The sequence below is a fragment of the Megascapheus bottae genome, chromosome 6 (genome assembly GCF_031878675.1).
Source record: "Megascapheus bottae isolate mThoBot1 chromosome 6, mThoBot2.hap1, whole genome shotgun sequence".
NCBI classification, from domain to species: domain Eukaryota; kingdom Metazoa; phylum Chordata; class Mammalia; order Rodentia; family Geomyidae; genus Megascapheus; species Megascapheus bottae.
In genome coordinates this window covers 68,360,457-68,377,840 of record NC_143514.1, presented here as the reverse complement: position 1 = coordinate 68,377,840, position 17,384 = coordinate 68,360,457, and the positions used below count along the sequence as shown (strand labels likewise).

The following is a 17,384-nucleotide window of genomic DNA, read 5'->3' as shown; positions in this document are numbered from 1 at the left end:
ATAGGTAGCCTCTCTTCTACCTCATCCTCTGACATCAATTCCACAACAGGGCCAGACTGGCTGTGTATCTTGAGTCCTGTTCCAGCAGTGGTTAGGTAAGGCAAAGTGGACTGAAAGGTGCCCAGGCAGGCATTTGCTGCTTTTGTACTTGAAGCTACAATCATGTTAACATGTAGAATCAGAGCATAAGCGGGCACTGCCCACAGAATTTCAAACAGACCCTACCATCCCCCAACCCAGGCCACTTAGTTTCCATGATTGATTTAGGATGATGCATTATAGGGATGAAGTAACTCCCAAGTCTTTGCTTTCAGTGATCAGACACAGGAACAGGCCCAGGGAGGGGTCAGGCCAGCTGGGGGTGCAGGGAACGTGGGCACCAGGGTCCTGTGAAATGCAGTGCTCGGAGAACCAGCCGGCCAGAGGAGGAGTGCGAGGGGCACTGCTCCTGGGTTCCCGATGGTGTGTGCGCTCAGAGGGGCTCTGGGCCCTCTGCTCCCAGGAGTGGCTGAATTGCTGGGTTAGCAGTACACCTGGAGCAGGGGGGCTCCTGATGAGTCTGTGTCTGTGCCTTGGAAGGACGAGTCATGACTGGCCGGGTACCCTGGTTGGGAGAGGAAGCAGAGGCTGAGAGAGGAAGAAGCTCATCCAGGGCCCACAGCCAGGGAGAAGCCTGCTGAGAAGGAACAGAGCAGGGCTTGAGCCTGGTCATCATCTTGCCTTGGTGACCCACTATTTTGGCCTCTGAACCCCAGTATCCCTCTGTAGAAGTGATCCTGTTCCCAGGAGATATCTCTAGAAACCCTCCTCCCTGGTGACTGGGGCTTAGAGCTTGGAGGTGGATCCCTCCCAGCTAGTCTCTTCCGAACACTTGCCCTGTGCTTCCAGCTTGCTTACAGGACTGAGGCGGGCAGGTCCCTTGTCCCTTCCTAATCCCATCCTCACCCACCCTAAGAGGAAGCTGGTAAAGAGGCTCCTAGTAGTCAGTCCCCCCACCCACTGCATCCATACCTGGGGCTCCATATGGCCTCAGCTTCCGGGCAATAGCATCTGCAGTCGTCTCCTGAGAGATCTGCACTGTCAGTTCTAGAGGAGGAACAGGAAGGGCGGTGGTCAGTCAGTGTGACATCCTCTCAGTGCCAGCTCCTATTCCTATTGGCAGCTCAGTGGAGGGGCCACTCACCCTGGCAGGACTAGAGAAATAACCCTTAAAATAACACAAAGCCAGGTACTGGTGGCTCATACCTGTAATCCTAGCTACTCAGGAGGTTGAGATCTGAGGACTGATTGTGGTCCAAAGCCAACTCAGGCAGGAAAATCCATGAGACCTATCTCCAATTAATCACAGAAAAAGCCAGAGATGCCTCTGTGGCTCATTAGACTTGAGCCAAAGGAGCACAGGGGCAGCACCCAGGCCCAGAGTTCAAGCTTTAGGACTGCCAAAAAAAAAAAAAACCTCCCAAAACAATAACAAAACAATGCTACATGCCTGTAAACCTACCTACTCAGGAATCTGAGATCTGAGGATCCACAGTTTGAAGCCAGTCCAGGCAGGAAAGCCCCTGACATTCTTATCTGTGATAACTACCAAAAAAGGCTCAAATAGAGCCTTGACCAAAAAAACTCAGGAACAGTGCTCAGGCCCTGAATTCAAGCCCCAGGACTGGCACATATAACTAACAAAAAAAAAACAAGGCCGAGTGCTGGTGGCTCCTACCAATAATCTTAGTTACTCTGGAAGCTGAGATTGGAGGATCACAGTTCAAACCAGTCCAGGCAGGACTCTTATTGCCAATTAATCACAGAAAAAGCTGAAGTGATGCTGTGGCTCAAGTGGTAGAGCATTTTGATGCCTTGAACCAAAACAAGCTAGCACCCTTTGAGCTTTAAGACCCCCCCCCCAAAAAAAAAATCCACAAAGCTGAGACTCACCTGGACGCCCAGAACCTAGAAGACTGAAGGAGGAATATGTGAATTCAAGGCCAAGCTGAGCCATTAAAGGCCCCATCTCACAACCACAAGAGCAAATTGCCAAAGGACAGATCCGCTCTGTGTATGTGTGTTGGTAGACCTGGACAGAAGTTCAAATTCATGGGCCCTGGGGTCCTGCTATATCCAGGTTAGCCTGCAGGGGGAAGCAGGCGAGGAGACTTGGATGAGCGCAGCAGACAGTGCTCGAATCCCAGCTCTTCCCTTCCCTGGGAAGGGCAAGTGGGAGTGCGAGGAGGAAGATCAGGGACTTGCTAAGGGGCCAACACGTGCTCCCACTCCGGCCCTACCCCTCCTGGGTCTTCCCTGGCCCACCTACCATCCTGGCTGAGCCCTGAGCCCACCATGGTCTCATGGCCACTGTCGGGGGCGGCGGCGGGGGCGGCAGCTCTGGCGTGCGGGCGGGCGCGGCTCTTCCGGGTGCTGATGCGGATGATGCCGCGCACCAGGCGGCCCTCGGCGTCCTGCTCGTCCAGGTGGTAGTCCTGGGTGATGCTGCTGATCAGGTCGGAGATCTTACTGGTCTTCTCCAGGAACACCGTGTCGGACGTGCACTTGGCCAGCTCGTCGATCTGGTGCACGCTGAACAGCTCGGTCAGCTTCTTGAAGATGAGCACGTCGATCTCCCGGCTGGACATGGAGCCGCTGCCCATCTCCGGCAGGTCCAGGTCGGACTCGTGGAAGGAGTAGTACTCCTCCGAGCCCCGAGGGCTGCTGGCCAGGGTGGTGGGCAAGCTGTGGCGCATGGGAGGGGGGTCGGCGAGCGGCTCCTTGCAGCAAGAGTCTGTGTCGGGGGCCGGGGAGGTGGCGCTGCGGTAGGGGTACACGGGGATGCCCTTGAGCTTGACGTCGGGGTAGCTGAAGCTGCTGCCCATGGGGGACTTGAGGCGCTGGCCGTCCCGGCGGCTGGGGGGTGCCCGGTCGGGGCTGGGGGGCACACCGTTGTGCTCCTTGGCCCAGTGGACCTCGGCGGCCCCCTCGGTGGAGTCCTCGGCCGACAAGCAGGGGCTGCAGCCCCGAACGCAGGCCCCGCAGCGCTGCAGACAATCCCGGCAGCGGCGGAAGCAGAAGGCAGCCCGGCACCAGTCCCATCCCCAGGGGCGCCAGAACAGGCAGCAGGCCGGGGACTCGGCCGCTGGCTCGGCAGAGCCAGAGATGAAGGTGATGCTCTCCGGCCCATGGTGGCCAGGGTCCTTGGGGTCTGGCCTGCGGGTGCGACGGCCAGGAGGAGGCTGGGATGGCTTATCGTAAGCCGCAGGCCGCTCCCAGGGTCCCAAGCATGGCGGCCCAGATGATGGGCGGGGCTGTCCTGGCCGGGGCATGGCTTACTGCATGGTCTGCGGCAGCCAGGCACCTGCAAGGGGGAAGTCAGGAAAGAAGTCAGCAGCGGAGCTCAGGCCCATGCTCCTGGACTGAGTCACAGAGCTTCAAATTCTGGCTTCTGGGAAGCATGTGACTGGCTTGGGCCCATTATGCCACACTCTCGTTTACCTTCCCAAAGAGAAAGTTCTCCATGTAGTCTAACTGGATCTGAAAGTTTCTTGAACATGTCAACCACACATTGACTGTTACTTTTTTTTTAAGCCAAGAAAATAGTAACTGTTTGGATACCAAGACATCAGAATCCTTGTGCATTGCTGGCAGACTTATAAAGCTTAGACTACTGTGGAAAACAGTGAGGTGGTTTTTCAAAATTCAAACCCATTTGTGTAGAGACACAAGACATCCCCAAAGCATATGACTCAACAACTCCACTTCTGAGTATACAGCCACAGAACTAAAAACTGCAACTTGAAGAGATATTTGCACATCTATGTTCACAGCAGCATTATTAGAGGAGTCCTAAGGTTAGAAGAACCAAAAGTCCCTCAGTGATGGAGAGACAAAACTGGTATAGAGGGCTGGCAGGGCTGACTAAGTAGTAGTGTGCCTGCCTAGCAAATGCAAGGCCTGAGTTCAACCCCCAGAAACACACACACACACACACACACACACACACACAAAGGTGGCACATTTTTTATAATGAAATATTACTCAGCCTTAAAAAAGGAGTAGAGTTGGGAGCCAGTGGCTCACACCTATAATCTTAGCTACTCAGGAGGCTGAGATCTGAGGACTGTGGTTCAAAGCCAGTCCAAGCACTAAAGTCCATGAGACTCTTATCACCAATGAACCACCAGAAAACCAGAAGTGGTGCTGTGGCTCAAAGGACAGGGTGGTAGCCTTGAGCTGAAGAGCTCAGGGACAGCATCCAGACCCAGAGTTCAAGTCCCATGACTGACAAAAAAAAAAAAAGAGTAAAATTCTTATATACTTACCCTGATATGTGAACATTAGATTGAGTAAAATAAGTTAGAATAGAACGAGCAAAGACTATACTGTCCTGCTTATGTGAAATATCTAGAAGTCAAATTTGGAGCGATAAGTAGAATTGCCAGGGGCTGGCTGGGAGCAGAAATGGAAGAGTATTGTTTGGGTACAGAATTTCAGCTGGGAAAGATTATGGGTCTCGATAACCTGGGAGTCTAGGCCCAGTACTATTAAAAAAACAACAGGGGGGCTGGGAGTGTGGCCTAGTGGTAGAGTGCTTGCCTAGCATGCATGAAAACCCAGATATGATTCCTTGGTATCACATACGTAGAAAAAGCCAGAAGTGGTGCTGTGGCTTAAGTAGTAGAGCCCTAGCCTTGAGAAAGCTCAAGGACAGTGCTCAGGCCCTGTGTTCAAGTCCCAGGACTGGCAAAAAAAAAAAAAAGGAAAGGAAAGAAAGAAAAGGAAAAGAAAAAGAGAAAAACAGGGGAAGTGGTGCTGTGGCTCTCGAGGTAGCGTGGTTGCATTGAGCTGAAGCAGGGATGATGCCCACGCCTACAGTTCAAGCCCCATGACCAAAACAAGATATTATAGGGCCGGGAGTTTGGCCTAGTGGTAGAGTGCTTGCCTAGCATGCATGAAGACTCAGGTTCGATTCCTCAGTACCACATACATAGAAAAAGCCAGAAGTGGTGCTGTGGTTCAAGTGCTAGAGCTCTAGCCTTAAAAAAGCCCAAGGAGACATGTCAGAAGACATGTAAATTTGGTCTAGTGGTACAGTGCTTGCTTAGCACGCACGAAGACCTGATTCCTCGGTATCACATACTTAGAAAAGCTGGAAGTGGTGCTGTGGCTCAAGTAGTAGAGCACTAGCCTTGAGGAAAAAGCCCAAGGACAGTGCTAAAGGCCCTGGGTTCAAGCCCCAGGACTCGCAAAAAAAAGAAAAGGGGGGTCCAAGAGTTTGGTCTAGTAGTAGAGTGCTTGCCTAGCATGTACAAAGACCTGGGTTCAGGCCCTCAGTACCACATATGCAGAAAAGCCGGAAGAGGTGCTGTGTCTCAAGTGGCAGTGTGCTAATCTTGAGGAAAAAGCCCAAGGACAGTACTCAGGCCCCCAAGTTCAAGCCCCAGAACTGGCAAAACAAAACAAAAAAAACCCAATAAAACAAAAAACAAAAAATGCAAACCCCACAAAACCAAAAAATAGCTGCAGAATCTGAAAAAAGTGTGAATGAATTTAATGCCATGATTGTAAAAGTACCAGTGGCTCATGTCTGTAATCCTGGCTACACAAGAGGCAAGAAAGTCCATGAAACTTTTACTTTCAATTACCCACCAAAAAGCCAGAAGTGGAGCTGTGGCTCAAGTGACAGAACACCAACCTTGAGCAAAGAGGCTATAGGAGAGTGCTTGGGCCCTGAGTTCAAGCCCCAGGATGAATGTGCATGTGCTTATGTGCATGGGCATGTATGCAAGCTCACATACAAAGCAAATAAGAGAGCCAGTGTAGTGGTACATGCCTGTGATTCCAGAACTTACAAAAATGAAGTGAGAAGTTTGGGAATTTGAAGCCAGACTCTATCTCAAAAAGGAAAGAAAAGCTAAAGAAGATGGGACATGTAGAATATATAATACATTCTGGGGTCAGAGAAAATTAAAGATTATGCAATGGTGTATTTGGAAGGACCCTTGAGATCCCAGTACTTTTATCCTTGCCTTACTGACACTGGGGTCCTTGAAACCAGTGCTATATGAGGGACAAGGAACTGGGCAGCAGATACCTGAGATCTAATTTCAGTTCTGGCCTATATAAACCATGTGCAACCTTCCCTGTCACTATTGCCTCTTACCCAAATACAATCAAGGCTTTACCTGCCACCTCTAGTCCCTTCTACTTGTTGTAGCCTATGTAAACACTTTTTGTTTTTTTGTTGTACTGGGGTTTAACCTGAGATCTCAATGTTTCCTAGGCTGGCACCCTACCACTTGAGCCACTCAAGCCTTTTTTGCTGGTCATATTGGAGATGGAGTCAAGCCAACTTCTCTGTTCTGGTGGGCTTGAATCTCAATCCTTCAGTTCTCTCTCAGTCTCCTGAGTAGTTAGGATCATGGCTTGGTGAAAAAATTTAAAAAATAGTTCTGGAGGGGCTGGGAGTTTGGCCTAGTGGTTAAAGTGCTTGCCTAGCATGCACAAAGACCCGGGTTCGATTCCTTGGTACCACATACATACAAAAAAGCCGGAGGTGGTGCTGAGGCTCAAGTGGTAGAGCTCTAGCCTTGAGAAAGTCCAAGGACAGTGCTCAGGCCCTGAGCTCAAGCCCAGGGCTGACAAAAAAAAAGTAGTTCTGGAGAAGTTGGAAGATACTACTTCTAGTTAAATGATTAAATTTTTTTTTGTCAGTCCTTGAACTCAGGCCCTGGGCTTCTTTTGCTCAAGGCTAGTACTCTACCACTTGAGCCACAGGGCCATTTCTGGCTTTTTCTGTGTATGTGGTACTGAGGAATTGAACCCAGGGCTTCATGCAGGCTAGGCAAGCACTCTATTACTAAGCCACATTCCCAGCCAAATGATTAAAGTTAATATCACCAATAATGGGACAAAATGACATCAAGTACCTCCTGACACTGTGCACTGAGGACACAATATCACTTGTAAAGTATTCTCAAAATGCAGAGCCTAAATATACTCACAAAAGCATACCAGATAAGCCCAGTCCCAGACATACAGGATAGGCTTAAGGAAGAAAAACGGAAACTGGATAATGTGAACCATTAGTGAAATTAAAAACAAAAACAAAAACATTAGTTAATGGTATTATATTAATGTCAAATTTCCTGAATTGTTACAATTATTTAAGACAATTATTTTGATTTGCTTTTTGAGACAGGTCTTGCTTTGCAACCCAAGTTAGCTTTGAACTCTCAATCCTCCTTCTGAATGCTAAGATTATAGACATTCACTCCTCTGTCAAACAAGCCAACGTTCTTGTTCTTGAGAAATAAATGCCAAAGCATTTAGGGTAAAGGGACACATATCTCAAACTGGCAACCAACACACATCTAGAAGGCATGTATGAATTGGGCGTGGATGAGAAGACACAGGAGTTCCTTCTTCCTGTGACAACACAGCCCAATCCGTAGCTCCATTCAGCTCTCCTCTAAGGACCTTGAGGATCCTAGTCAGGTGGGGCCTTTCTTCTACAGCCTTCTGCTGGACTCTCTGCCTTGTACTCAAGGCTTAGAGACCATGTCAGCCTTCTTTTTGCCACAGTGTCTGTAACAGCATCAGGTTCAGATGGGGTCACAGGATATAGGCACATTCTATGCAACTTCAGAATAGGATCAGGACCACGCACAGAGAAACAGACTTAGGATCCAAACTGACCACAGCTGGACCAACTGTCCTATTGGGCAGGCCTTGTGCAATCCCATTTTCAAAGATATACAAGTCTAGACTGTAATAAGTGATTTTAAAGTTCCCATAACTCAGAGGCACATGATTAAAAATCTGCCTTGAGTCAGGCATTGATGGCTCACAGCTGCAATCCTAGCTACTCAGAAGACTGAGATCTGAGTGTGGTAGTTCAAACACAACTGGGGCAGGAAAGTCCATGGGACTTATCTCCAATTAACCACCAAAAGGCCAGAAGTAAGAATTGTGGTTCAAGTGATAGAGTGTCAGCCTTGAGCATAAAAGCTTGGGGACAAGACAAAGGCCCTGAGTTAAGTCAAAACAAGCAAATACAGTGTTGCTTTAGGCATAGATTCATTCAATTAACAAATAGTTACTAGGCATGGGGAGGGCATAGTATGCCCAACACAGTGCTAAATTCTCTGGGAATTGTGATAAAATGGAGGAACTCCTGAATCTCAGGAGCTGGCCATCTACTGAACGCCACTATTGGTGGCACTGCACTACTTTTTGTAATAAAACAACTCTTACTCTCCGTCTATAGCATCATTCTGCAGAAGCTCATTGAGATTAAATAAGTAGTTGAAAGACATACTTCTATTTGTACCCAACTGGCCGGGCCCAGAGTCTCATCCATCCCTCACTCAGCTCTTTGCCAGCTGCATGGACAAGACTGTACTCTAGTAGAGCCCACAGTGGAGACTCAAGTCCTCCACACCCAGGCACTGATTCAGGAGGTGGCAGCATCCACACTGTTGGACCACGCTGAGCTCTTAGGTCCCAGCTTTGGGAGAGTATTAGGAGTGACTGAAGATAGGCTGGGCACTTATCTCCTTCCCCACCCCAAGGCTGTGGATTAAATTCATCCCCGTATTTATGGTTGGGCCCAGTGCAGAACTAAGGGCTGTGGAGAAAGGGGTGAATGGGTGAGCAACAGGTGGTCCAGAAGGACTTCCATCCAAATAAAGCTTACCATTGCCCTGTGAGGCATTCACTCCTCCTGAAGGCCCCTCTCCAGATAAAGACTGCCATTACTCTCTTTCCAGGCTTTCCTTTCACTTTCAAATGCACTTAATCACTTATTCTGTTCTCATTAAAAACAAACAATTGCACTCACACACACATACACACACACAAAAGCCCGTAATGCCTTGCATGCTCAAAAACCCTGGTTTGATTCCTTGGTACTACACACACAGAAAAAAAGCCAGAAGTGGTGCTGTGGCTCAAGTGGTAGAGCTCTAGCCTTGAGAAAGCTCAAGGACCGTGCTCAGCCCCTGAGTTCAAGGCCCAGGACTGGCAAAAATAAAACAAAACAATTGCATTGTAAGTGAAGTCCCCACTTTTCAGATGAGAAGTCAGAAGCTCTGCCAGGTCAAGTAAGTTGCCTCAAGACATCAAGCTAGGAAAGGCAGCATGGTAGTCTTGCCTGCTAGACTTGGTAGCTAGGTGCTTTGCTGTGGGCTACATCCCCAGTAAGGATGAGATAGGGAAAAAGGAAAAAAGGTCTGGCCTCAGGGCTGAGAGTCTGGCCTAGTGGTAGTGCTTGCTTGGCATGCATGAGGATCCAGGTTCGATTCTTTGGCACCACAGACAGAAAATGCTGGAAGTGGTGCTGTGGCTTAAGTGGTAGAACTCGAGCCTTGAGAAAGCCCATTGACAGTGCCTAGGCCCTGAGTTCAAGCAAAAAAAAAAAAAAAAAAAAAAAAGGGTCTGGCCTCAGCTTCTCCCTGTGCAAGTCAAAAACTTCCCCCTTCCTACTGTTGCCTCCCTACCCTTCCTCAGTCAGTTCTAGCAACATTGGTCACTTGGTTTAGTGAGGGGAGGATGAGTCCTGACCTTTATTTTTTTTGCTAAGGATGGGGCTTGAACTCAGGGCCTGAGCACTGTCCTTGGACTTTCTCAAGGCTAGAGCTCTTTCACTTGAGCCTCAGTGCCACTTCCAGATTTTTCTATGTATGTGATACCGAGGAATCAAACCTGGGTCTTCGTGCATGCAAGGCAGGTACTCTACCATTAGGCCAAACTCCCAGCCTCCTGACTCTATTTTTGACTCTTGGCCTCAGTTTCCTCATGTTTTAAAATGGGGAGAAAATAATCCTTCTCCACCTACACACACCCAAGTTTAAATCAACTATTGTGTCTAGTAGGGTTAGGCACGGGGTCTGACAGCTGGAAGAGGCTGAGCCAGTCCATGGCACCTCAGGGTGGTCCTCCAGGGTGAGGGGCTTCCGTCGGTCCTCCCCGACCCCTCCGCCTTAGTTCCCGCGAACACATCCACACGCAGGAGCTGGGGTGCCTCTGCACGACCCCCTTCTCTCAGGGCTGGAGGCTGCAGCAGCCCCAGCCCCAGCTACAGTGCCTGGCCAAGTCTTGCACTCGGCGGGCCCCGAGCTGTAGCCCTCCCCCCCCCACCCACCGGGCGCGGGGCACCGGTGCGCCTTGCATCTCCGGTCCTCGACGCGACCCAAGCCACCCCGTCGAGGCTCGCGGACCCGGGAGCTGGCACAGCCCGTACGCCAGCGCTGCCCTCCGGGCGAGCAACACCCTCCGCGGCTGCAAGGCCCGCGCCCACGGGCGGACGCCGCCGCTCCCGGGTCCTGCAGGGCTCCTCCGGCCTCCCCCTGCCCCCCAGCCCCGACGGCGAGCACGGCCCCGCCGCCCCTCACACCCGCGCGCCCGCCCGGGCCGCTGCCCTGCCCCCGGCCGCACACCCCGGAAGTGGGGGTGGCCCCCGAGGTACCAGGCCCGGGACCCTCCCCACCCCGTCCAGCCGCCACCTCCGGGGGGGGCTCCACCCCAGCGCCGCCTGGCTCCGCAGCCCCTCGGGCCCGCGCGGGGCTTACCTGTCCCGCCAGGTGAGCCTGCGGCGGCTCGGCGCCTCCCCGCCCCCCTCCCCGCTCACCTGGGGCGCAGGTGAGCGTCGCGTCTCGCGGGAGCGCCGACGGGCCGCCGCTGGGGACACACTTCCTGCCTCCGCGAAGCGCCGGCGCCGCGCACCTGAGCCAGGCCCCGCCCCTGCGCCAGGCCCCGCCCCTGCGCCCGCCCCCGGGCCTGGCCCGGCGCGTGAGGTCAGGCTGGGCGGGCAGGTAGGCCCGGGCCTGCTTGAGCGTGGTCTGTGCCCGCGCCCTGTGGGCGCGTCCCCCGACCCGGTAACCCAGGCCGCTGTCAGGTGGACCCTCCTCGGCTCTCTCTATGGCAGCCTTCCGCGAGTCGTTGCTTTCCTGTTTCCTGTGCCTTCTTTTTCGGTCCTGACGTGGTAATAGGTGTGGGGGGTGTGTACTGGAGTTTGAACTCAGGGCCTGGACACCATCCCTGAGCTTCTTTTTTTTTCTTTCCTCAAGGCTAGTGTTCTACCGCTTGAGCCTCAGCTCCACTTGTGGCGTTTTGCTGGTTTCTCCATCCTCAGATCTAAGCTTGCTGCAGACCAGCATAAACGTGATGACTGCATCAGCTGAGAACCACAGTACAGGGAGGGAGAAATGAGTGGAGGAAGATCCCATCTCTGAACCTCAGGCTATGCGCTCTGATGAGTAAAGGAAACGTTCTCTGCCTGACAACAGTCCTGTGGCCTTCAAGAAACTTTCCCTTCTCGAAAAAAAAATGGAAATAACAGTGTGGTGGGATAGTGCACATTTGTAATTCCTGCACTCAGGAGACTAAGGCAAGAAACTTCTGAGTGCCAGCGCAGCCTGCTACATAGTAAGGCCCTTACTTCAAAGAATACAAAAGGGGGATGGTATTTCCTCACAGAGTGCAATATGGAGTATTTTGCCAAAGTTGTAACGTAGCTATTGTCACTTAAATCACAGCCCCAAAGAAACTTCACTCATCTTTTCTTCTGCCCCTCCTGTTCTTTTTTTGGGGGGGGACTTGAACTCTGGCCCTGAGCTCTTCAGCTTAAGACTACCACCCTACCCCTTGAGCCATAGTTCCGCCACTTCTAGTTTCTTGAGATAAATTGAAGATAAGAGTCTCACAGACATTAGTGCTGGCTTTGCACCACAGTCCTCAGATCTCAGTCTCTTGAGTAGCTTGGATTACAGGTATGAGCCACCAGCACCTGGCTGCCCTCCTATTCTTTTTAAAAATTATTTATTTATACTTGAAGAGAAAAATTATATTAACATGTCAGGGTGACTGGTATTTCAAAGACTATGCAATGAATTATGGTATAAGAGAATGTTTTGCTTTCAAATTTTATAAACCATTTGAGGTGGAAAGAAGTTGTTAGGTAATAATCCCTTATAAGGCTTCATGAATATCTATCCTTCACTAAAAAGTACAACTGGATAATAGTAAACAACGGGAATAATGAAAATAAAACAAAAATAAAAATTGTTTATTTGTCGATCATGGGACTTGAACTCTGGGCCTGGGTGTTGTCCCTAAGCTCTTTAGCTCAAGGCTACAGCCCTACTCCTTGAGCCACTGCCATTTCTGGTTTCTGGTGGTTAATTGAAGCTGAGTCTTATGGATTCTTATTCCTCCTATTCTTTCTTTTTTTTTTCACCATTCCAAGGGCTTGACCTCAGAGCCTGAGCACTGTCCCTGGACACTTTTTGTCAAGAACAGCACTCTGCCACGTGAGCCACAGCACCACTTCCAGTATGTGGTACTTAGGAATTGAACCTGGGTCTTTGTGTGCTAGGCACTCTAGCACTAGGCCTGACTTCTGGCCTGTTTCTCCTATTCTCAAGGTTCCTTCCCCCATCAGAGTGTATGTGTCCAAAATGTTGGTTAAAAACTAGTAATACAAAGCTGGGCACAGTGGCTCTAGAAAACAGGAAGTGGGGCTTGGCTCCAGGGTAGGGCAGTAAGCTCAAGGACAGTGCCCAGGCCCAGGGGTGGGGTGGTACCCTTGAACTGAAATGCTCAGTGCAGCGCGCAGGCTGAGTTCAAGCCCCAGGGCCCACAAAAATAAAACAAAACAAAAAACACCAGGAGGTGGCACTGTGGCTCAAGGGGTAGGGTGGTAGTCTTGACCTGAAGAGCTTAGGGACAACACCCAGGCCCAGAGTTCAGGCCCCTCAACTGACCAAAAAGAAAAAAAAAAGGTAAGAGCTGGCTGGGAATGTGGCTTAGTAGTAGAGAGCTCACCTAGCATGAATGAAGCCCTGAGTTTGATTCCTCAGTACCACATAAACAGAAAAGGCCAGAAGTAGTGCTTTGGCTCAAGTGGTAGATAGAGTACAAAAAAGAATCTCTCAGACTTGTCAGCCCAGGCTAGTTTTGAACTGAAATTCTTAGACCTTAGCCTCTTGAGTAACTCAAATTATGGATGTAAATCACTAGCACTTAGCACAGACAAATATTTGTGTGCTAATACTCAGTGCAGCATAATTTACAATAACCAAAAGGAGGAAGCAATCCAAATATTTATTAACATAAAATAAATAAGAAAATATGGTATGCATATAATATGCATAATATTATTCACCCTTAAGGAGGAATGAAGTTCTCATTCACGCAACACCATGGATGAAATTTGAAGGCATTATATTAAGTGAAATAGGTTAAATAGGAAAGAACAAATACTCTGACTGGGAGTGTGGCCTAGTGGTAGAGTGCTTGCCCAACATGCCTGAAGCCCTGGGTTCAATTCCTTGGTACCACATACACAGTAAAATCTGGAAGTGGCTCAAGTGATAGAGTGCCATCCTTGAGCACAGAGAGGAGGTGACCAGGCCCTGAGTTCAAGGTCCACGGCTGGCAAAAAAAAAAAAAAGAATACTGTATGAGTCTACATATATGCAATATTAATTAAATTCATTGGCAGAGGTTACAGGTTATCAGAGGATGGAATGAGAGGAGAGGAGAATGGAACATTATTGCCTAATGGGTACAGAGTTTCTGTTTGGGATGATGCAAAAGTTTTTGAAATAGAGGTGATGGTTATACAACATTCTGAAAGTAATTGATGTCCCTGAATTTATGCTTAAAATAGAAAGTGGTGCTGTGGCTCAAGTGGTAGATCACTAGTCTTGAGCAAAAAATGTTCAAGGATGAGCGGGGCAAGGTGGCTCATGCCCATAAACCTAGCTACTCAAGAGGCTGAGATCTGAGGATCTCAGTTCAAAGCCAGCACTGGGGCACAAAAGAACGTGAGACTCTTTTTTTTTTTTTTTTGCCAGTCCTGGGCTTGATCTCAGGGCCTGAGCACTGTCCTTGGATTTTTCTCAAGGCTAGAGCTCTACCACTTGAGCCTCAGCACCACTTCTGGCTTTTTCTAAGTATGTGGTACCAAGGAATGGAACCTGGGTCTTTGTGCATGCTAGGCAAGCACTCTACCACTAGGCCAAACTCCTGGCCCAGAATGTGAGACTCTTATCTGCAATTAATCACTAGAAAACTGGAAGTGGCGCTGTGGCTCAAGGGGTAGGGCAGTGGCCTTGAGCTGAAGAGCTCAGGGATAACATCTAGACCAAGTTCAAGCCCCATGACCTACCCCCTCAAAAAGAAAAACATTAAGTTATACTCTCAGCCACATAAAGGCCTGGTGTTATATCCAGAGCCTCCTGTATTCACTTTGCCTGTTGGCCTTTACCTGGACAACAGTCTTGACCCTCAGTTTGGGTTTTTACTTTCTGGTCCTCTTCTGCTACTGTCATGTAGGCTCCTGGGTTGGTCAAGGATGAACTGTGTTTCTGGCTTATGTTGCTAGATGGACAGAGATTCTTGAGAAGGACAAACTAGCCTGGGGCATAAAAACGCAAACTTCAAGCCAGGGGTAGTAGCTCCTGCCTGTAATCCTATCTATTCAGGAGGCTTAGATCTGAGGATCAAGGTTTAATGCCAGCCCAGGCACTAAAGATAGTGAGACTTTTATTGCCAATTAACCACTAGAAAGCCAGAAGTGGTGCTGTGGCTCAAGAGGTAGGGCAGTATCCTTGAGCTGAAGAGCTCAAGGACAGTGCCCAGGCCCAGAGTCCAAGCTCCACACCGACCAAAAAAAAAAAGAAAAAGCAAACTTTGGTTAGATGGGTTGAATGTGAGGATCTGTGGGTTAGCTAAATACAGCACAGTTGCACACATGAATGACATCCAGAGTGCCGGTTAGAAGCTGCAACACCTACAGCTTTGTAGTTGAGGGGAACAGTGGTGCCAGCACACGGGGCTAGAAATGGGTGGTGGCAGGGGGCCCAGGATCCCAGGACATCAGCCTCCCTGTTTCCCTCTTCCACTGACTTGCTTCTTGCCTCTGGTGAGGTTCTCCAATTGGCCACTAGGAGGCAGCACAAGCAGTGGAAATGACCAGAATTTCCCAGTCATAGAATCTGAGTTGGAATCTTCGATGCATCCCCTTCAGGCCAGGTATGTGAGCATAACCTTCGAACCTCAGCCTTTCCTATAGAAGGCTTAACATGAGGCAGGGTAGCACAATGGTTAGAGTGCAAACTCTCTCTTTCTCTAGAGGGAGCCTATCAGTGTGCTCCAGCTCTCTACCACTTATTGAATGAGTAACTCCGGCCAAGTTACTGAAATAAGACCCATTGTGTGACCCTGGGGAACCCCTTGGGACAAGGGCCCCTCCCTCTGCCCTGGACTTGTGCCACCTCCCCTAATCAAGCTCCATTCTTTCTCAGAAACCTAAAGTGGGACAGTAACATAGACTTAAGTGGCAGACTTAAGTTTTTCCCAGCAGCCCCTAATCTAAGGATAGAACCAGTTTTGCAACCCTGCCCTCAGGGAACCCAGTCTGAGAGAAAGGAATAAGGTCTGATCTCAGGGCCCTCCAGTCTAGAAAGATGAAGGATGGAGGATGAGTTACTCAACTTCCATCACTTTTCAGTACTGGAGATAATTAACTTGCGAAGAGAAAGGGTTTTTCGAGCTGGAACTTTCCCAGGTTTGTCTGTCCTCAGTTGTCCTGCTGTTTTTTGGCCTGTGACACCACATCGTGGCAGGGGCACACCACTCACATGGCGGGAAGTGGAAGAGAGACAGATCCCAAGGAGTTGAATCTTAGCTTCCCCTTTGACCTGAAACTCTCCCGCTAGACCCCACCTCTTAAAGTTGCTACAACCTCTCTGTAACACAGAGCTAGGAACTAAATCTTTAACACAAGGGCGAGGAGGGTCATATATTCAAATCATAGCCAAGAGGTGAGCCCAGTGGAGGTCAGAAGTCAAAGGACAGGGCCAAAGGGGAATAGAAGGGTTATCTCTGGCTAGGTCTGTTCCTTCCTTCCTTTTTTCTCCTTCCTTCCTTCCTTCCTTTTCCTTTTCCTTTCCTTTCCTTTCCTTTCATTTTAGTACCAGTCCTAGAGTTTGAACTCAGAGCTTGGCTACTATCCCCGAGCTTTTGTGCTCAAGGCTGGAGTTCTACAAGTTGAATCACAGCTCCACTTCCAGCTTTTTGCTGGTTGATTAGAGATAAGGGTCTCACAGACCTTCCTGTCTAGGTCAGCTCGGAGCTGTGAAGCCTTCGTCTCCTGAGGAGCTAGGATGGCAGGCATGAGCCACCAGAGCCCAGCTCTACGTTTTGCTTTCTTATGAATCTCCTGCCTGAGATTACGTTGTGCCTGGCAGCCACAAATAGTTCTCTCTGCCAGGTTGATCCGTGGACACACAGGATGCTCCTAGGCTTAGCATTTCATTCCAGCGAGTACGTGGACATCATAGCCTGCACCTGCTCTTACCTGAGCTTTCCACAGCTCACTCCCTACCACCGGCAGTTTGCAGCCCAGTGCTAATGGGAGGCACGTGCAGAGCTGTGCAGGAACAGCCTGTGCTTCCCCCATCGTGCTGGAGTCTGAATCAGCATCAGATGTCAAGAAAAGCAAATGCCAGAGCTGGAGGCTGACAGAGAAGCGTTGTGGGCTGACACCCCACCAACCACCTTTCACAGTCTGTCTCAGAATGGAGAAGCTAGTGAGCTGGAGAAGGCCAGAGCAGAATGGCCGGCATCTTACGGATGCTGGTCCTTACAGGATGCAGCCAATCAAAGCTAAAGAAAGAGCAACTGGGCTGCTGTGAAACTGGATCCTCAGATCTCAGCCTCCTGAGTAGCTAGGATTACAGGTGTGAGCCACCGTGCTTGGCTGAAAAATGAATTTTTTGATCTTAGTTTCTCTACCAGGTCTGTTTCTTCCTGACTTTCTGGTATCAACGAAGAGCACTATAACCATCCTTCTATTTCTTGTGCAGATCCAGAGATCATTCCCTTGATCCCTCACCAATCCATCCACAAGCTTGGTTGTTCCTGGCCCAGTAAAACCCAAATCCATCCCACTCCTCCCCTGCCATCACCCTGGCCTTATCTGTTGATGGATTACTGTAGCAATCTCACTGGCCTTCTTAGCTCCAGCTCGTTACTCTCATTCCCCTCTCTCTATGTCAGATACCATATTCTTTTACAAACAAATCAGATCATGTTGATCCCCAGCTTAAACCTTTCAAAGGCTCCCGGCTCCCTTAGCCAAGCTGTGTCTCCTAGCTAAGCTCTCCATATTTTCCTGCAGGCTCTTCCAGTACTGACCACAGTGATCTTTCTGTCTCAGGGCCTTTGCACTTGCTATTTTGGAAACTGGAATATTTCTTTCCCCAATTCCACATGTCTGATTCCTGCTTATCTTTCAGGCGTTAGCCTAAATGTCATCTTCTAAGGAGAAGCCATCCCTGATTCCTCCCCCGCCCCCCCTTTTTTTTTTTTTTGCCAATCCTGGGCTTGAG

At 49.7% G+C, this 17,384-nt stretch overlaps 1 protein-coding gene across 1 annotated transcript; it reads right to left on the bottom strand.

Moving 5' to 3' along the window:
• Positions 1-70: 70 nt before the first annotated feature.
• Positions 71-10,619, bottom strand: Kdf1 (keratinocyte differentiation factor 1). The gene is made up of 4 exons (XM_090333844.1): positions 10,557-10,619; positions 2,309-3,343; positions 1,012-1,086; positions 71-604 (listed from the first exon to the last, which is right to left on the bottom strand). The coding sequence occupies exons 2-4, from the start codon at positions 3,309-3,311 to the stop codon at positions 522-524; spliced, it is 1,161 nt and encodes a 386-aa protein (XP_090189970.1). The 5' UTR covers positions 3,312-3,343; positions 10,557-10,619; the 3' UTR covers positions 71-521.
• Positions 10,620-17,384: the final 6,765 nt, after the last annotated feature.

Excerpts from the sequence above, each read along its gene's own strand:
- Kdf1 (XM_090333844.1), bottom strand. The coding sequence starts at position 3,311 with ATGCCCCGGCCAGGACAGCCCCGCCCATCATCTGGGCCGCCATGCTTG. Across the intron at positions 1,087-2,308 it reads CTCAGGGCTCAGCCAGGATG|AACTGACAGTGCAGATCTCT; the intron begins GTAGGTGGGCCA and ends TTCCTCCTCTAG. Across the intron at positions 605-1,011 it reads GAGGCCATATGGAGCCCCAG|GGTACCCGGCCAGTCATGAC; the intron begins GTATGGATGCAG and ends TCTCCCAACCAG.